At 34.4% G+C, this 21,791-nt stretch overlaps 1 protein-coding gene and 1 long non-coding RNA gene across 4 annotated transcripts in view; one reads left to right on the forward strand and one right to left on the reverse strand.

The window, feature by feature from the left end:
• LOC136027086 (uncharacterized) overlaps positions 1-21,791 on the forward strand; it is a 126,260-nt gene that overhangs the window by 88,180 nt on the left and 16,289 nt on the right. The window lies entirely within an intron of this gene.
• Positions 1-21,791, reverse strand: part of LOC136027083 (uncharacterized) — a 119,243-nt gene that overhangs the window by 72,390 nt on the left and 25,062 nt on the right. For 2 of the 3 annotated variants that reach the window (XM_065704025.1, XM_065704026.1), the window contains 3 exons: positions 18,644-18,816; positions 17,536-17,647; positions 13,656-13,840 (listed from right to left, as the gene is read on the reverse strand). In XM_065704025.1, the coding sequence (XP_065560097.1) occupies positions 13,685-13,840; positions 17,536-17,647; positions 18,644-18,816 (441 nt within the window). In that variant the 3' untranslated portion in view covers positions 13,656-13,684. Of the gene's footprint in view, positions 1-13,655; positions 13,841-17,535; positions 17,648-18,643; positions 18,817-21,791 lie in introns of those variants that run through there. The other variant, XM_065704027.1, reaches the window with a different exon arrangement.

The raw sequence follows: 21,791 nt of genomic DNA on the forward strand, positions 1-21,791 counted from the left end.
CGAGGAAAATCTGGGATGGGGAATAATAACACTTCCTAGTACCGGCTTATCGGATCAAGTGCTCCTTGCCGCAGACGGATGACCAATGATGGATGACTCTCCCTTTTCTTTTGAGGAATTAATTAAAAAGAAACACACATTTCCAAAAGAGAAGTTTTTACTAAGTAAAGAAAAGAGCCATATTAAACTTAAGACGAGAAGAACTGAATTTCTTTTACAATTCAAACTTAAAATAACCAGAAATTACCATTAAAGAATAAATGAAACCGAAACACACACAAAAATTGAATACACAATCACAGCAAACAAACAAATCCCCTTTCCCTACCCTAACACTGTAGAAGTCTTAAAAATACTGCATCTTTTCCTTTTCATTGAAAACTATATGTGCTTTGAACAGCTCTTGGAGAGAACTAGTAAAATAAACTGAATATTTAAACTAATGGTTGAAAACTCAGCAATTCAAGATTTTATTTTACTGCAATTTTGATTTTCAGTGTAGTAAGTACCAAAGGAAATGTTTGTAATGTAATTTTGTTTTCAATAAAAAGCAAATAACGCAATAGGCTTTAGACTTTTACAGTTAGGAAACGGGAAGGGGGACAGTTGCCACACTCCTATTGGTAGTTTTTGTTCCCCGAAGTGGTCGTATCGAATATGGCTTGGTATCTCTGACATCATGTAAAATTATACAAGATGACGAACGGATCCAAAAAACTAAAGCAAAAGCATATAAAAATTCACAACGAAATCTCCATCTAGAAGAAAAACCAAAATTATAATGGAATGAAGGATGTGCTATCATAGAATATATGAAGGACCTTAAATACGACCATTACTGGCGCAGAAATGATGTAATTTATGCTCTTGTAGTGTCCTCATAAATATGATCACCCCAACACCTAGTTGGTGGGGGCGCTTCGAGCACCCCCCCCCAACCCCCCTGCGCGTGTAAGTAGTTAAGCGCCATATTAGTTACGCGCCATTGTATTTGTGTCCCTGTGTCCCAGTCTGTGATTTCTCTTTGAGTGTCCCGGGCGTCATTTATATTCCTTGTGTCCCGGTCGTCATTTATATCCCCCTGTGCCCCCCGGTGTCCCCGTTGTAGTTGTGTCCCTGTGTCCCAGTCGTCATTTATATTCCCTGTGTCCCGGTCGTCATTTGTATCCCGGTGTCTGTATATACATTCGTTTTTTTAGTTTTGTTTTTCTCCTTTAGTTTTCATTTTTTCCCTTTTTTCTTTTTTTTTCTTTTTTAGTTTTTTTAGTTTTTTAGCTTTTTTAGTTTTTTTTTATTAGTTTTTAGTTTTTTTTTTCTTTTTAGTTTTATTTTAGTTTTTACCTTTTTTTAGTTTTTTTAGTTTTTTTTTTACCTATGTCCTGGTCGTTATTTATGCTCCCTGTGTCCCGGTCTTCATTTGTGTCCCGGTGCTTTGTTGATCATGATTGCTAATCGAACATTCCTTTTGTCCCGGTCGCTTTCTCTTTGAGTGTCGTCATTTATATTCCCTATGTGCCGGTGTCCCGGTCGTCATTTGTGTCCCGTTGTCCCGGTCTGTAATTTTATCAGTTGAAAACATGACGTCAGTCAACACACAAACATGACGTCACCCGACAGACCCACACACACACACAGACAACTTATTTTTATATATATAGAAAATGTGCTGGTGTCCCGGTCGTCATTTGTGTCCCGATGTCCCAATATATATATATCTTCTATATATCTATCTATATATATAAAAATAAGTTGTCTGTCTGTGGATCTGTGGATCAGGTGACGTCATGTTTCTGTGTCGGCTGACGTCATGAAATTAGTTGTCGTCATTTTTGCTTTGACGATGCTTAGTATATTGTAAAACACATTAATTTGGTTAATAATATACCATTTAAAACACCAAAATGAACATGCTGGAGTAGTCACTCGGTGAGAGAGGATGTCAGAACGGAGAATGAAGGTCCCAGGTTCAAATCCTGGTTAGGCTAAAAAAGGTAAAAAACTAAAAACTAAAAAAAAACTGAAAAAACTAAAAAAAGGCAAAAACTACAAAAAAAACTAAAAACTAATAAAAAAAATAAAAAAGCTAAAAAACTAAAAAAACTAAAAAAACCAAAAAACTAAAAAAACTAAAAACTAAAAAAAAAAACTTAAAAAAAAGGAAAAAACCGAAAAATAGAAGAGAAAAAGAAAACTAATAAAATTAAGAATAAAAATAAAAAAAAATAAAAAAGATAAAAACTAAAAAAAAGTAAAAAGAAAAAACGAAAAAAAACTAAAAAAGCCTTAAAAAAAGGTAAAAACCAATAAAAAACTAAAAAGAAAAAAAGGAAAAAAACTAAAAAAAAATTTCATCTAAAAAACTAAAAAAAACTAAAAAAGGTAAAAACTAAAAGAACTAAAAAAGAAAAAAAACTAAAAAAAGGAAAAAAACTGAAAAATAAAGGAGAAAAAGAAAACTAAAAAAATAAAAATAAAAATAAAAAAACTAAAAAGATAAAAACTTCAAAAAAAACTAAAAAGAAAAAAGAAAAAAACTAAAAAACCTAAAAAAAGGTCAAAACCAATAAAAAAAAACTAAAAGGGGAACACTGGGACACAAATGACGACCGGGATACTGGGAATATAAATGACGACCGGGACACAGGGAATGTTCAATTAGCAATCACCATCAACAAAGCTCAAGGGCAATCATTAGAATCATGAGGTATAGATCTGAATATGGATTGTTTTTCCCATGGACAATTATATGTTGCATGTTCAAGAGTCGGTAAACCTGACAATCTAAATAAATGACGACACTCAAAGAGAAAGCGACCGGGACAAAAGGAATGTTCGATTAGCAATCAAAAAAGCACCGGGACACAGGGAGTATAAATGACGACGACCGGGACACAGGGACATAACTACAAAGGGGATGCCGGGGTGCACAGGGGGATATATAAATGACGATGGCGACTCAGGGAATGGTCGATTAGCAATCACCATCAACAAAGCTCAAGGGCAATCATTAGAATCATGAGGTATAGATCTGGATACGGATTGTTTTCCCATGGACTATTATATGTTGCATGTTCAAGAGTCGGTAAACCTGACAGTCTATTTATATGCACAGACAATGGGACAGCAAAGAATGTTGTATATTCGCAAGTTTTACGTAGTTAAAAACATATATATATATATATATATATATATATATATATATATATATATATATATATATATATATATATATATATATATATATATATATATATATCTATATTCACAGGTGGGACATAGGGACACAACTACAATGGCGCGTAACTAATATAGCGCGTAACAACTTACGCGCGCGGGGGGGCTTGGGGGGGGCGCGAAGCGCCCCCACCAACTAGGTGTTGGGGTGGCGCGAAGCGCCACCCCAACAGCTAGTATATATATATATCTATTCACAGGTGTGACACAGGGACACAACTACAATGGCGCGTAACGACTTATGCGCGCGGGGGGCAACACACAACTAGTTTTTAAGCTTGTTGCAGGTGTAAATAATATACCAAATTATTTCTATTTTAGCCTGTTCACATTCTAACGTCTAAGTGGATGGGTTATAAACATATTTCTAGATTTCAACTGCTATAATAAGCAGAGATGGGATATACTCTTGATGATGTATAATTCCGGCTTCACAATCTAAGAAAATAGTTGCACTAGGAGAGTCAATTTTTAGGAAGTAACTTAAACCCTTATTTGTGCCCCGGAAAGGTGTTTTCTGGCTCCCATTTCAAGGTCATTACTGTATCATTTGTCCGGAAATTCAGATGAGTCTGGTTGAAAAGAAGTTGGTTTCGTAATCCTCGATGCATATAGGAGGTCCAGATTTCCGATTGAAAATAGGAATACTTATTCCAAATCCTAAGTCTAAAGTACTTGTTGAGCGTAGAGTGGATGGGAAGTTAATTGAAGCTAAGGAAATCATAAAAATACCCTTCTACTAAGCAAAGAACTAGTCAGGTTAAGAGAAAACTAGTCAGTAAACCAGTAAAGCATTCTATCCCAGTCCCGTTTATTGTTCCTCCTAAAAGCACAAATTTGCATGAATAGCTCGGTGAAAATTCTACAAGTGAGGCTGTTCAAGAAGTGACAGAGGTAGCTTATTTTGTTAAAAAAAAATCTGTACATACGACATTTGTTCAAACTTTTACGACACAGGACGCTTCTGTTGTAAAGAGCCCTTTTACAAACATTAGATCCCAATATATTTTGTCAGAAGAAAATAGTCAATAAACCCAGTTTGCGATGTAGTTAAATCAAACACTGCAGAAAATTCTGGACAGGAAAGTGATTTCACCATTAATGGTGCTAATAACACCTACTATGTTGAAGAGTCTGATGGATTCTGGACAATTTTTGTTGTAAAGAGTTCTTTTACACACATTAGATCCCAATATATTTTGTCATAAGAAAACAGTCAACAGACCCAGGTTTCGATGTAGTTAAATCGAATACTGGAGAAAATTCTGGACAAGAAAGTGATCTCAACATTAATGGTGTTAATGATAAATTTCTTGCAATAATCGTTCGCTACTGATCCACGTAGGGAAAAGAAGCTATTAGAGTTACTTTAATGAGAACATCAAATCAACTGAGAAAAAATTATGAAAATTGAAACTTAGTTAACTATTCTGTTGCGAAATAATCCTCTTTTAAGCTAATATTGAAGCAACTCTTTTTGGTCTAGTAGGTAATCTCTAATAGCTTCTTTTCCGTACGTGGATCAGTAGCGACAATTCTATTTAATATTATTGGTAGTAGTTTTATTTGTTTTTAGTTTAGTGTTTTTTTTTCTTTTTATCCTGTGCTGAGGACGCCTAGTTTGGATACAGGCGAAATATCCGCGTTGTTTTAGTCTTTCCTCTCTACTGGCCGTAGTCTCGTTTGAGGTTTTTTTTGTGGAGTTTTATCTCTCTTTGTTGTTTATTGTCATGTCTGGCCAGCTCGGCTTAAGAACTTTCATTCTTTGTTTCTTGATCTTCCCCAGGTTCATGAAAGTATTGATGTCCTTGTCTCACTCCAGTGCCTCAGCAGAGGGACATTTTTATCTGCTGAAGCTCATTAAGAGCCTCCAGCAAAACAGGCCAGACCCCAATGCCATTTAGTCTCTCATGCATGTACATAGGTTTGTCCCGGATGCATTCTGGGACATATCTCTGTCAAAGACCAAAAAATGGAGGAAAATGGAAGTTCAAGAAGATTAATAATCAAAACTCACTGAACCCAAGTATCTGTTTATATAATTAAACTAAGTCAATATTTTTTGTTGATAGTTGGAAAATCGTATTTTGCTATTTTTCTTCGAAAGTTCGAAAGTTATTATACGTTTTTTCTTTAAATTCGGGAAGAAGCTGAAAAACCTTGTTTTACTATCAAATTGTTAAATTACAGTATTTCTGTAGGCAAAAGGCCCCAGGATACAAAGATACCGCAAAAATAAATAGTTGGAATTACAAAATGTATAGGAAAAGGTCTAAATCAAAGACAGCCGAACAGGAGCCTTCTGGAATGGAGTAAAAGGAAGGGATCCCTAAATCCCCGTTAAACAGACTGAAAAAGGAACTCGCAATCTCGCAGGACTAAAAAGTTCAGGATTATGCCTTTAAAAAAATACCACTTGATCCATGTATTTCGCGATAAAATATTAAATTCTTGAAAAGATAGCCAACACAAAGGTTGGAAATTTAGACCTGTTCGGAAAACAATTCAACGTAATAGCAAAACAAAATATTTTCGGGATAAATTTGTAATTTATTCAGGAACTATTACCAGAAAATTGCAAGAAAATAGTGATGTATGTTTGCAAGTCTCAGAAAACAATCTTTGAAAAACGGTAATTTGATACCCTTATTAAAGTTAAAAGTTTGACCCTTAGATTTGATGGAATATAATATCCCCTCATGATGCAGTAGCTCCTAACGGCAGGGTTGGGAATAAAAATATCTGTTATGAACTACTTGCCAAAAAAGGATTGCAGCTGCTAGATAGGGATCTGTGACAGGGAACAACAGAGTTGAGGCTCCACATAGAGACTCCTATCCGGAACTACCAAACGAAAAAAAAAGAGTGGATGATCTTTGTAGAATTTGTGGCACAAACTACCTACCAAAAGCAGAGTGGAGAATCTAGTTAAGGGTTGGCAAATATTACTAATGATTATAGAAAAACACAGTCTTTAGATTCAACTTACTAAAACAGTTGCTATTCTGGTATAATAATAATATTTGTGAAAACACAATTTGGAGAGGAGGGATGCATAAATAGATGAGGAAATCGGAACTGGAAAATGCAAAAATCATCTCTTGGGCGCTGAACAGGATTCCTTTCAACTTTTACGGATTTTCTTTCAACCTTGGAGGAAAATACTATTTGCCTGATTTAAAGTAGAATCAGAGGCTACTGGTAGAATCCTTACACCAATGGTAGACGCACGTTATTCTATTTTTTTTTTTTTTTCATCAGGGCAATCACTTAAAATTACTTAAACATAATATTAATAATAGAGTCAGAAAAATAAGGTAGGATATTATCTCAGGAAACTCTTCTTAATAGAGGTTTGTGAAATAGCATATAACGTTGGATCTCTCAGGTTTTTTTTTTTAATTTTAAGTGATGACACTAATTGAATTATTGAACTCAGACGTTTACATACTATTTTTGGATCAAAGTTTAGTACATCGAACATTTTTAAGGTTCCGACATTTTTTAAACTAAAATTACAGTATCTAGGAATTATTTCACTGAAAAAGAACAATGGTAAACTTTCTTTTTCATTAATTAATCCAGCATTAGAACAACGTTTTTCTCTTACTTTACTCACCTTTTTTTTTATCTTGGGCTATGATTTTGATCAGTAATCAAGGTAGAAGATGCTGTTTCAATTCTAGAAATTTACCACGTTTCAGTATTGTTTTTTCTTCTTTTTTTTTAATACGTAGTTTGGGGATTATTGGATTATGTGACCATAAACAAGATTAATTCGCTCAAAAGGGACCGTTTTTTTTTTCTTTTTGGCTAATTAATACAGTACCAAAGGGGAATTCGATGGTATATAGAACTGAAAATATGATTTTTACCATACTATTTGAAAGTCGCAAAAACAAAGTCCAATTTAAGCAAATGCTATTCCAAAAATCCTCTTCATTATTTCAAACATCGTGCAGTTTCTTACGAGTACATAGACAATGACTGAATTTTTGTCCACCCTCATTAAGTGTAAGACATGTCCCCGTTTGTTGCCGTGAATGTCCAAAATTGATGAATGTTGACATTTACCGATGGATGTCCGAAATACCTATTTTTCTCCTTGGATTTAGTCAGTGTTAGCAGTCAGTCAACTTTTTCAGTTCTACGCAAGGTTTGATGATGATAATCTAGGTTAAGTTAGGTTTTTAACCAATTCTTGACATCTAAACCTAATTTAACATAATTTTAACTTTTACCATCAAAGCTTGCATAAGACTGAAAAAGCTGATTAGCAAAGCCAATTGAATACAAGCAGAGAAGAGGAATTTCATATATTCACCGGTGAATGTCTACATTAACCAAATTTTGGACATTCACGGTAATGTATATACCGCAATAATTCACTCTTCTAATTATTCTTTTAGGCACCGTTAAAACAACTGTGTTACAGCAGCTCGAGATTCCAGTGATCGGCCCTGACGAATGTAGAGAATGGTATAAATCAGGTGGCTACCCAGCCGAGATAAGCGACAACCTTATATGTGCTGGAATTCCCGAAGGAGGAAAGGACGCCTGTTTGGTAATTTCCTTTTATCTCGCTCCAAATATGATTACGTAAAAATAAGAAGAAACTTAAGTTGCTTTCTTTTCATTGGAAGTCTAGTATAACTCTCAAAAACACCTTTCTATTGCAGGGAGACTGAAATATATGTTTTCGCCTCATATAACCCAGTTCATTGGCTGTGACAGTGCCTTCCAATCCGCCTTGATCAATGAAAATTATTGTTTCTTATTACTTTTGTCCAAGAATTGAAAACAACATATTTTGGCCCTTTTGGCATCAAAATAATTGGAAGGGACAAGGTTCACACTCTCTTCTAATTTTAAGAAGAATTGGCCATAATTGACTTCCGCGGCGTGTTCATTGTGTTACTGCTCTCTCAGCAAGCAGGTATTGTTCAGGCATACATACAGGTGGGAGATTCGCCTGGGTTTTGGTCCTACGCAAATCTCACCACTACTCTCAGTTTCGTCATTTCCAACTCTTGTAAAATTTACTTTCTCCTCCCTCAAAAGAAAATTCCTTTATACTCGAACTATTTATTCTGCTGTAAGATCTGTGTAGAAATATTTCACTGCAGTAAACGACTGAAAACAGTAACGCTGATGAACTTTCTTGGTCTTGTAATACTTTTTTATATAATATGAACTCTAATAATAAAAATATAAGTTTCATCAAGTTTAGTCATACCCATCAAAAGTTACGAGCCTGAGAAAATTTGCCTTATTTAAGAAAATAGGGGGAAACACCCCCTAAAAGTCGTAGGATCTTAACGAAGATGACACCATCAGATTCAGTGTATCAGAGAACCCTACTGTAGAAGTTTCAAGCTCCTATCTACAAAAATGTGGAATTTTGTATTTTTTGCCAGAAGAAAAATCACGGGTGCGTGTTTATTTTTTTTTTTTTTTCTTCTTTTTCTCAGGGGTCATCGTATCGACCAAGTGGTCCTAGAATGTCGCAAGAGGACTCATTCTAACGGAAATGAAAAGTTCTAGTGCCCTTTTTAAGTAACAAAAAAATTTGGAGGGTACCTAGGCCCCCCCCACGCTCTTTTTCTCCAAAGTCAATGGATCAAAATTTTGAGATAGCCATTTTGTTTCGCATAGTCAAAAACCACATACGATTTAGCGTAAAAAGCGAGGTATTAACGAGGGTAGAAACCCCCTCATATACATAATAAAAATTTTAGAATATAAAAGTTTGTTACGTAAGTTAATTCTTAAGTTACGTATATTTTTTACTAATAAAAACGTTCGTTAAAAATTAAAATTTATAGTTGCCTCTTTATGTAACCGAAAAATTGGAGGGCAACTAGGCCTCCTTCCCCACCCCTTATTTCTCAAAATCGTCAGATCAAAACTAAGAGAAAGCCATTTAGCCAAAAAAGGAATTAATATGCAAATTTCATTTTAACAATTTATGTGTGGAGAGCCAAAATCAAACATGAATTAATTCAAAAACGTTCAGAAATTACATAAAAAAAAACTAGTTTTTTTTAACTGAAAGTAAGGAGCGACATTAAAACTTAAAACGAACAGAAATTACTCCGTATATGAAATGGGTTGTCCCTCCGCAATCCCTCGCTCTTTACGCTAAAGTTTGACTCTTTGCCACAATTCTACTTCTTAAAACAATTAAAAGCTTTAGCGTAAAGAGCGAGAGATTGCGGAGGGGACAACCCATTTCATATCCGGAGTAATTTCTGTTCGTTTTAAGTTTTAATGTCGCTCCTTACTTTCAGTTAAAAAAAACTAGTTTTTTTTTATGTGATGTCATTACAAAACGATAATACCAACTTTTCTGTCTTGAAATCTATCACCCATTTTCACGAAGACGGTAGTTGAACTTTTGTTTCTATTCTGTCGTTTCGTGACTGTTCTGTACCTTTGGGCCGTTCGAATTTTTTCAAATTGTGCACAAACTTTGATCGAAGTTGAGCTCTACTCCAGCCTCAAATTACTGTTGATCGAAATTCCTTTGTGAATTTCAGCAAGAGAATTACGAGAGCCAAAACATACCATTGTTACACAAATGCGTGTGCATGAAAGCACAGTTACAGGTGAATGAGTATCCATGTGAATTTATACTACTTCCCTTTTCCTTTTTTCCTCATAAAAATGGGTCTACAATAAGTTCGTTTGCTCTCATTACTTTTTAAAAATTTTACTGACGCATGTGAAACAGAAATTAAATACTTGTATGTGTGATGTGACACAGAAATTAAATGCTGTGACGGCCAAGTAGGCAAGGATTTAAGGGACTTGGATTCCGTTTTCCTGATGTAACATCTGTGATAAATGGGATTAAAATATTTCATAAATGACAAACTTTCCTTTTGGTAAAAATAAATCATTCGTCAAAGCCTTTCATGAGATACTGGGTGTATTAGTCCATTTTTTTTATTGAATAAATGATAGATTAAAATAAGAGATATTTTCTTGCAGGGAGACAGTGGAGGTCCATTGGTTCTTGAGAAACATGGAAGATTTGAACTAGCAGGAGTTATAGCTGGTGGACAAGGATGTGCCAGACCAGGGTTGCCAGGCGTTTACGTTAATATTGAGAAATTTCTTCCTTGGATTCGTTCTATGATTCGTTTCTAAGTAATAAACTAAGGCGAAATATTATTTTCTATGAATACATTTTTCCGGTTAACCTCTTCAAGTGATTTTTCACAGGTTTTAGGGATAGAAAAAACCACGTAAAAAAAAGTTACTAAGTTATTAAAAAAAAAATGTAAAAAAAGAATCTAGAGAGTTAAAACTGTTGGTTTAAAACAGTGAAGAAAAAATGATAAGCTGATACCAAGTATCAAGAAATAATATGCGAGATCCTATTACAGAAAAGAAAAGATTTAGGAAACAAGGATACTACACGTATGAGCAATAAGCAGACACTTATACCTAGAAACCGCTTCCTATAGTTTTATGGCTTGTAAATATAGCTTTCGATTTCTTAAATGTAATGTTTGTATTACTTAAGGTTAACAATGAAGCTAGAACTAGTCACTGCTGTTCCACTACTCACTTGTAGAGCACAAACACCACAAGTGTGGTATATTGCAATTTATTGATTCGGTAGGGGGTGGGTTCCAACGCCTCCAAGAACTTGTTAGAAAACACTTGTTTTTACCCTAACATTTGATATCAGTGAAGAAAAAAGCCTATCAAGAAAATTTGGGGAATCAAGAGCTACAGCCAAAAGCTATCTATAGTAGCCACATAATAAAAAAGAAAATGGAAACAAATAATAATGGGATCACAAAATAATTGATTATGATGATCGTCGACTCCATTTTAAAGGTGCAGCTGATTGGCACAATGCTTCATCTGTGATGAAAAAAGAGAAGTATTTAAATGAAAATAAAAATGACAATGTCTGTCACCCCAGCATAGGCTGAGCGCTTTATCTTCTATTTAGTTTTTGGAATAATAGTCTGTTATCATGAGTCACACAGAAATGGGAGCATAAACGTTAATTCACGCTAGTTCTATAGTCCAGGGATTGAAGTAATTCATCCTTCACAAATCAAAGGATGACATTCCATTATTAGAAGTGTAGCTTCTAAATATATATCAAAGGATATAAAACGATGGAACAAAAAGTCAAAACAAAATTCAAATTACTTTTAGCATTTTTTTAAACAATATGAATCACCGGGGTCCTCTATCGGATTATGTAATAATATTATGATTAACATATTATGATTATAGGGAAAACCGTAAACACTTGTAGCACTCTCCATGTTGGGATGTTCTGTGGCTCGAGGAATTAAAGCTGGCTATACTCCATAAATCAAGGATCAATGTTCCAGGATCAAAGACTTCATAAATCAATGTTCCACAATTATAATTATATTTTACTAAATATGTATCAAAGGATATAATATGATGGACCTAATAGTTAAAAACAAAATTAAAATCGCTTTTAGCATGTTTAATTTTTAAGAAACAGTATTATTCACCAGCTCTTGATTTGTTTCTTGGGGTCCCTGCAATTGTATTCCTCAGGGAAATTGTAACACTAATAATATCGGCATTAGAATTGGAAGAAAGAGTCTGATATTTATTCAAGAACTTCAAGAAACTCGTACATTAACTTGAGAGGGTATTATTAGAGTTTGATGGTAATTAGCTTGTCCTATACAAAATCCTATACAATTTATTTTGCAAGTATCACGGGTTTGTCTTCATTTAAAAGCCATCAGTTAGGAGGTCCCCTTAGTATATCAAAGAGCCATTATATCTGTCTCTTCTTGAAGAAAATATATATTCTAATAACCATATCAGTTTGTTCAAAATGAAAGTATTTAGGCTTTCTGTTTATCTGCGGATGAGTATTCACATCTTCCTAGAGTTACTTCTGAAAGTCCTATTCCAAAGTCTAATTCAGTCGTATATCTTTCATTTGTCATTGGATGTCAACTTTTCTGCTTATCTGAAATCGCTTCCAAAGGATTAAGAAAAAGAATGAAATAGAAGCACTCCGTATTTTGTGCCTAATCAATCAGCATATAATCTTTGGAGCTCAAATAATATTCGTATTGCTCTCACTTCGACAGTAAGATCAGCCATCGGTTCAGTATAGCGTATTACAATCCAATACAACTAACTTTATTTATATGGGATATATTTCAATTTCTTGTCTGCGAGTCTTATTCTATGTAATGTCCCGCACGTTTGGGCCAAAATTTAAAATGTTTAGTACTGAAACAAAATTAGTGTTATTGAACGATTTTGAAGTTATTTACAATAATTTTAGAAAAGCGAAAAAAATAAAGGAAACGATTGTTACAACAGCTGATTTATTTATTTATTCTTCTATCAAGGCTGATTCTATCAAATCATCGCTCTTGAAGAGTCAAAAACTGACTAATTCAAACGGAGATTGAAAGCAACAGATTGGAAAGAATCTCTCTCTGACTGATCTCGATTATGCGGATGATGTTGGCTTCCTGTCAGACCCTGTAGAAGCCCAAAACATGCTTGACAGCGTTGTGGCCTGGGCAGACCTAATCGGCTTGAAAGTCAGCACAGAGAAAACGAAATTCATGGCTATTAACCACGACAAAGGACCATTCTCACTAACTGTCAGTCAGGCTCAGCTGGAAAAAGTCAACCGTTTGACATACCTAGGCTCCCAGCTTTGTACTGACGGATCTTCCGACGCTCATATCCAACAGAGAATACAGAAAGCATAGACAGTCTTTGCCTCCCTTCGGAAACCCTTATGGAATCGCCGCGAAATCAGTGTCCAAACGAAAGTTCGAATCTACATGGCACTAGTCCGCACCGTTCTCCTTTACGGATGCGAAACATAGTCGGTAAAATTACAGCATGAGAATACACTGAAAGTGTTTGAGCATACTTGTCTGCGAAGAATTCTCAGAGTACAGCTACGTGACCGTATCTCCAACGCAAATATACATCGAATGTGCAATATTCAGAGAGATGTTGTGCTCACTATTAAGGAACGCCGTTTGAAATGGTTGGGCCATGTATTACGGAAACCACCAGAATACCTGCCTCGCCAAATAGTTCTAGTTGAGCCTATTAGCTACTGGAAGAAACACCAAGGAGGACAGAGGAAGAACTGGTGGAACCTGGCCAAGTCAGACCTTGAACCAATCGGGGGTTTCAGAAAATTCGGTCACAGATGGTCAGCACAGTGGCTCGCTTTTGCAGAGCAGCTGGCACAAGATCGAACAACGTGGTCCAAGAAGGTCTCTAAGATCATCGATGCCGGGCGAGGTGGAAACGCCTGATTCCCGCCACAAGTACAAGTAAGCAGTAAAAAAAATAAATACGATATAAAAGGTGTACATGCAAAGATCACAATACACATAATAAGGTAGAGAGAAATAGCAAAACAATTCAATGGACTCATTTATTTTGGCGCGTTTCACACTTTACCACTGTATTTACGATACTTTACATATGTTTCATATTCCATTTTGAACACTTCACGCGGACCTGAAGATAACGTCACCAGGAGCTGAGAAACAGCAGGTTTGTCTAGTATTGACATCAGACCGTACACACCATGAGCTAGTTGTTCCTAAAAATAAACACTATAAACAAAAAAAAAGTTCAAAATGAATAAACCTTTTCTTTTCATTATTCGTCATCAAATGCAAATGGAATATGTGACGACATTTCCAAGAAAGTGTTATCATCTTTGGCTTGGCACCCGATCTAGCCAATAGAAGGAATAACCCGATAAATGCCTTAGAAGGAATAGTCCACGCAGAGGTCGCTTTAGAAACATATGAAGTGCTAAACACATCCATTTATCAAGTGTTTAATGGCAAAAGCTTGCTTGCCGAGATAATCATAGCCTTAGCTGATAAACGACACTTGTTCAGATGATTAGCTTGACAAAGCGTAACGATTCCATGAGCTAATATTTAGTATATAGCATGAGTAACAGTAATTCAGCTTTGAATTCATCTTCAGCAAAAGTTTTTGTCAGCCTTCTGAAGGAAAAGAAGCCACCTTCCGAGAATACTTGCCAAAATCAAACTACACCACGATAATTTTCACTGTTTTCTAAAAACACGTGGAAAAGGCGTCTGAAAAAAACTTCAGAGAAAAGGATAAAAAATATTCATACGCCAAAAAAACTTTCAAGGTGATGATAAATTTCACAAACCCGTTTGAGCTCTTAAACACATCCTGTTTTTATTCCTTTCGACATTAAAAAAAAAAAAAACAAATAAAAAAAAAATATCTATAAACAAAATATGAAAATTTATTTACTAGAATTTCCCAAGTTTCCCATTAAAAGTGATATTTAGTTAGTTTTTATGGAAGAAAAATGGAGCAGAATCATCGCAACAACAAGAACTCGCATGCCAAATGGCGCAGAGTGAAAGATAACCAATGCCATTTCAAACAACAATAAAATAAGCCAGAAATTTAAAATCTATTTTCTCTTTAGCTCTTTTTTAAGGCTCTCCATACTTTAGTATATTTAAAAATCGAAAGGATTTCCGAAAAAAACGTAATAGTCACATTTATGTCAAACGTTAATGATCCAGAATATCACCTATCTCCTTTTTTTATTTCACAATTTTACCCATTTCAGAAAATAACGGCATTATATTTATGTCTGAAAATTGTCATGCTACCATTTTCCGCCGTAAAAAAACGATGTAGATAGGTCAAGACTTTCGTCTTGATGAAAAATTTCGTCAAAAATTCGTTCCTTCCTCGCAACCTCTAGTTTTCCATTTATGGTCTTCTGACTGAAATTTCATACTCCTGAAGGTTCAAAGCCTCAAGTATAAGTAGGAGGAGCTATTTGTCATTTGAAAAATCAGTTAGTACCGAGCATTTACAAATATACATTCCAGTTTGATAGCTGAGAAGAAAGTCATGGATTTCTAATTGTTTCGCATTAAATGATAGGTATTGTTACTGAAAAATTACAATAATAATCTGTTAACCAGGGGGAATGAGCTTTGCTCGATGATTGCTGTCAGTTTAACAGTATTGTTTGAAATAAGATAATTGACGCTTTCCGGGTATAAAAAACCCTCTTGATAGGCCACGATATTTTTAAAATCCGTTTTATCGGTGAAAATTGAATTTTGAATAACTATTTTTTCCCATAAATGGGCATCACAAAAACCCAGACGTCAAGTATTCTAATGGTTTAATTTTCTACGTTGAATAAAACAAGATAAAATTAAAGTTTGCAAAAGAGATGAAAAAAAAAGTAGTCATTTTTTCCAAAATACTTGGCGTCCTGGTACTAAATCTATTAAGTAAGTATGAAAGCAAAATCAAATTGAAAAAGTTACCGCTGTCTACCATGTATATAGTAATCCGGAACTCAATTAAAATAAGCGTAAAGTGTCCTTACTCTAACCCATAATTTAACTGGATAACTTCACAACAACCATTTAAATATCTAATAGGAATACAAAAAAAGAAGCCCTTGTTGAAGGAGATAGTTAAATATTTTTTGGTAACACTTCGCTTTATTGGGAAAAGGAGTGCGTGCACCTGTGTTGGCCTCAATCGATTTAGTCCAGCCACAAGTTCTCAGTAGCAGTAGCAGTAATTTTCTGGGGACCCAGCACGGTTGGGTAAAGTTTCACTCGTTACCAGGACAGGACATAACTCAAGATGTATTCAAAGAACAGCATACAGTACTAATACTTAAGATTGATGATTAATAGAATTTAGATAAATTATTCTAAATTTTGTAAGCTTCTTTTCCGTCTTTCAGCTTGGACGAAAGACCACTTTTGGGGGAATTTTTCTGCTTCCAATATTGTTTCGAAGTTCAATATAAGCCATAGGACATAGCTTAAGGCATGTGGTAAACTCTAGGGTATGGCTCAGGGACATTTGGCCCTCACCAATGTCTTACGGAATTTTTTGTTTAATATGATTTTCTATTGTGTTATTATTTACTCTGCCTTTCTATTATTTCTATTATTCTTTCTATTTCTTATTCTTATTTCTATTATTACTATTTCTATTATTCTATTAATTCTATTATTATTACTCTGCTTTTCCACTTTTGTATGTGGGAGTTATAAATAAAAAATCAAATAAGCAACAAATAACTTAAACAATAGAAATGAGATTATATCTAACGGATTTGCCAAATAATACTGAGATAAAACACCTATCTTGATTAATAAAACTTGACAGTTTATATTTCAAATTTATTTTTAGTTAGAGCGTTTGGGGGTCACTTTTTTAAATTATCTTTTTAAGTTATTTGTAATTAATATTTAGCTATCGATGGAGCTCGTTTACAAAATCAAATTTATATGTTTATATGGTGGAAATCTTTGATAGTGACGCGTCATTTGTACAAAAAAATTCAGATCGAAATGGCCAGAACCATTAAACCTCATTCAAAAACAAAATTTAGAGTATACATCCCTTTACTTTCTAAATCAAGTTAAAACAAATATCCCTTATAGTTTAACTGTTTTTAAATGTTGTTTGTATATTGTGTTGTTTTAAATATTATTTGTACATGTAGGCAGGTACGAGACTTCACATGTGAGATACAGCTACCATTCTTAAAAAAAAAACTTAGTTTTATAAAACAGAATTACGAAATTAATTTACAATACTGGTTGTATGTGCATCAATTACAATGCACGAGCTGTTCAATGGCTAAAATTCTTTAGTCTTATAATAAACAACAGGAAATACACAAATATAGAAATACAAGAAGATATAAAGATAGTTTCAGATTTATATACCAAACATCTGGTGAATAAACTTCCCAAAACTGTGCGTCAATTTATGCGTTTGAAGATGTTGAGTGCCCTTAAGCACATTTCGGTATAGACTTTATCCATGTGGCTTCTCAGAAAAATGTTCAGTTGCTTTTTTTTATTTTCAGTATTGTTAATTACTTTTAAAAATTATCTTAGGAGTGTATTATATTAAAAATTAATTAAGAGCTTCGATCTAAAGTAAAAAATGCTGCAACCAATAGACTTAGTTAATTTTGTTTATTTAGATTATCAATCTAACAATGGTTTTTTAAGAACAGCCCCCTCTCTTGTAAACTGACGTCTCTTAACCATTTTAAGTTTGTATTTCTTGTGCAACAAATTTCAATAAAATTTTGTGTTTTTACATATGAAATCAATCAGAGAAAAAAAAACTGAAAAATAAAGCAGAAGTGACAATAAAACACAGAAAAATAATTTGGAAAAGAAAAGAAAAGACAGAAAAAAATAAAGCGGATGAGACAAATAAAAAATAAAGTCTTACTCTTATTAGAGGATAGAGCGTGAATTTTTGAAAATGTTCCAGCATTTCCGCAATTATATAGGGAGCGACTCGTCGAAATCGAAGCTTTTGATCAGCCATCACTTCTCCAATACTGAAAAATTTAAAAGATTACAAAATAACATAACTATTTAATTTTCTACTTTCAACATTGTTGGGCTAATATCACACCAGTGTTTGGTGGAGGAAGATTCAAATGATTGACAAATACGAACAGAAGAAATATGTACAAGAAATCGATAAGTTATACGTATCTTTACAACCAATACCATATCCATGTGTTTGGTTAGTGGTCATTGCTTAAAAAATCGAGTAAACCAGGGAAATCTGATGTCAAAATCAGAACATATTAATATTTAGGACTTATCGATTTGGGCACGTACTGCTTCTAACGAAAACACATAGCACCAAGCAGCCTGGGGGCAACAAAGCTATGCAACCTCCTTCTATAGAACACACTGTTACGAGTTTCGCTCTTTATCGCCTCTCATCCCCATATGAAGTTCCTACTTGCTTCACATGTTTTTAAAATAAAAGCTTATTTAATCTAGAACTTTCTATTTTCCAAAGAGCACCATTCTTTGCCTAACTTCCATCTTTTCATTCAAACTCTCCACCATTCTTTGTCAAACTTTCCCCCTTAGTCCAGAAAACGCGGTCAAACACTCTTAATCTGTCTTTTGTTATCATCATTTGAGGTCCAACCATTTTCTTTGTAAAACTTAATGTGTGATATGTAGTCTTTGCAAAAGGGGGCCTAGAGCAATCCACAGACAAATCCACAGAGAAACATTTAGCGTATCTACCTCAACTTTACCAAGCACCAAGGGCTTCTACCCCATGCAAAATTTCATAAACAAAAGGTAAGAAAAACAAATCACAAAATAAATGCTAAAGGAAAAAATATTAGGCCGATTTAAATATTACACTTATCAATGTTCAATTATTTTGAAATAAGTTATTGGAATTTAAATTGAGCATGCTATTAAATCTTCACTGTCATCCTGCTTTCATCAAAATGCAGGAAATCAGCCAATGATGATTTCTAAACTAAATAATTTCTAAGACTTGAGTATAAAAAAAAACTAACTTTCCAAGCTTTTCTGCACATATGATGCCTGACTTCAATTCAGTGTCTGTAAGATTCTTTCCTTGATGAAATCGGTAAATAGTGGCGGAGAGCAAGATACTAAAACATCGCAAAACGGATGGCATTCGGTCTGCTGCAATTTCTTCATGTTTAGTCAAAAACCCATGCAGTATCTGAAAAACAAATATTGAGCAAATATTCAGCAGCGGTAGATTAAACAACACTGGAACTATTGCAACTTTACTCACTTTTTTCTTGTTCGACAGATTACCCCCTACCCTAGATTTAATTTATGGATACGTAAAAGAGAAGTTCTGCCTGCCTTATTTGGTAAGACTCGGAATGTACAGACAGAAATTACATGGTATGGGAATGAATCATGGAGTTAATTTCCGTATTATTACAGCCTTATTTCGTTGGTATGTCTTGGTTGTAATTATACCCATTGGACTATCAAGAGGCTTATTCAAAGAGCTGATAGGGTTGCGCGTTTAAGCTTTTGTAAATTTTACTCATATCTATTTACTGATGCAAGTTTTTAATTCATGAGAAAATATCCCCCTCTTTCTTCTTCTAGTTTTTTTTTTTCCATGTTCTTTATTTCTTAGAGCAATAATTACAAAAGACATCTTCAAACGTTCCATTACAACTGCACTTGGCTCCGATACTAAAGGAAAAAATTAACCTACAAAAACTACACTTTTGTTTCACCTAGGCGGCTTCGCTACAATATTTTGCGAATCAAATTACGATATGTAGTCAAAGAGAGGGTAAGATATTCTTAAAACTCTAATCGTAGCCTGTCTTTACTTCTCCAATGAGGTATTATGTCTTTACAAGTGTAATGTATAAATACACATCCACCCAATTTATCATGTTCCTTTAAATTTTTATTTCCTTTTCTCTTTTGTTTTTTCGGTACTTGTATGATAAACCCCCTGTCACTAAAGTTGTTCATTCATTGACGCATTATAGAACTGATTTTTCTTGGTTAGTTTCTTTCGGCTTAGCGTGAGACAAAAAAAAAGAGAAGTGACAGAATCGATAGAATATGTATATAATTTGGGCTATATATTTGCATATTAGGGGATGGGGGGTGGTGGGTAAAGTATTTGGACAGTGTAAAGTTTGGAAACAATTCTTACTAAATAATATGCAGAATAATTGTACCTAACATATTAGGTACGCAGACCTGCTATACTTTCCCCACAGCCCCCCTCCCTCCTCCAAATGTGCGAATATATAGTCCAAATTGTTTCTAAAGCATTGCATTTTGATATTAATTTGGTATATTTCATTAGGATTGAAAATCAGACAAACATATTAGAAGAATATTACGTAGGGGGTATATCATAAAAGTACCGTTTTTCTTTAATTGTGGTCTAAACTGTATTTCTTGTTTGCTTTGTATCGATGTCGTACTAAACAAGAGTATCAAGTTTTTGAAGAGTACCAATACTTTGAAGGTATACCAATACCTTCACGCAATAGCGTGAAGGGCGAGGTATTTAGGAGAGCGTGACCCCCCTCATAAACATAAAACTTATGTTCGTTTTAAGTTTTAATGTTGGTCCTTACTTTCAGTTATAAAAAACTTCTTTTTTTTATTCAATCGGTACAAGACTGTGCACTATAACAAAAGTGGTGATTTCTTTTAACTATTTGAAATTCCTTCCATTATTTATAGTTTCAAAATTAATTTTCAAATGGAACTCATATATATTATAAGTTGAAAATAGCACAAAAACTAGTATGTCAAGGGATTCGATGCGCGATGACAACTTTAGAAATTGTTTCTTAATGCATAGTTCATTTTTGGATATACAAGAGTGCATATATCCTTGCATATTTTTCATGGCATTGAATGTCCAAAATATAATAAACATCGAAATAAAAAAAAATTTGAAAAGATTTTTGAAACAGAAGCTGGAACTTCTGTTTTGGAATCAGGATTTATGGTGGCGTTTCCAAAAAAAAATTATAAAAGATGGGGTAGTTCTGCTTAATTTTTAGAAGAGATTAAATTCATCAGTATTCAAAGTTGTTTGATTTCTTAAATGTTTGGTTTCAAAGCTATGACATTTTACTTAGACAAAATGTAGGGAACTTACCAAACCAGAACTTCACAGCAGAGTAATTCACAAAAGCAATTTTAGTTCTGAAAAATGGTTGAGCTAGTAACCCTTACCAATTAGGAGCTATAGACGGTTGAAAGCTACGAAAACAATGGTGTTGCTCCGTAAGAAAAACAACTGACGAAAGGTTCATTGTCTTACGGCTTAAAGTTATAAACTTTATATTTTCCTCCGTTTCCCCAAACATCATGATTTTTTGTTATTCTCCTACCTAGTTTTTCTCATTATTCTTCTGCTTTTAGTTTTTTCTTTATCAGTTGTTTATCATTCACTTCTTTTTTATATACAACTAGCTGTAGGGGTGGCGCTTCGCGCCACCCCAACACCTAGTAGGTGGGGGCGCTTCGCCCCCCCCCAGCCCCCCGCGTGCGTAAGTCGTTACGCACCATTGTAGTTGTGTCCCTGTGTCCCACCTGTGAATATATATATATATATATATATATATATATATATATATATATATATATATATTTTTAACTACGTAAAACTTGCGAATATACAACATTCTTGGCTGTCCCATTGTCTGTGCATATAAATAGATTGTCAGGTTTACCGACTCTTGAACATGCAACATATAATTGTCCATGGGAAAAACAATCTGTATTCAGATCTATACCTCATTATTCTAATGATTGCCCTTGAGCTTTGTTGATGGTGATTGCTAATCGAACATTCCCTGTGTCCCCGTCGTCATTTATATATTCCCCTGTGCCCCCCGGCGTCCCCGTTGTTGTTATCTCTTTTTGTCCCGGTCGTCATTTGTGTCCCGGTGTCCCAGTCTGTAATTTCTCTTTGAGTGTCGCGGTCGTCATTTATATTCCCTGTGTCCCGGTCGTCATTTTTGTCCCGGTCGTCATTTGTGTTCCGGTGTCCCGGTCTGTAATTTCTCTTTAAGTGTCCTGGTCGTCATTTATATTCCCTGTGTCCCGGTCGTCATTTGTGTCCCGGTGCTTTGTTGATGATGATTGCTAATCGAACATTCCCTGTGTCCCGGTCGCTTTCTCTTTGAGTGT

Source organism: Artemia franciscana, chromosome 5 (assembly GCF_032884065.1).
Source record: "Artemia franciscana chromosome 5, ASM3288406v1, whole genome shotgun sequence".
NCBI classification, from domain to species: Eukaryota; Metazoa; Arthropoda; class Branchiopoda; order Anostraca; family Artemiidae; genus Artemia; species Artemia franciscana.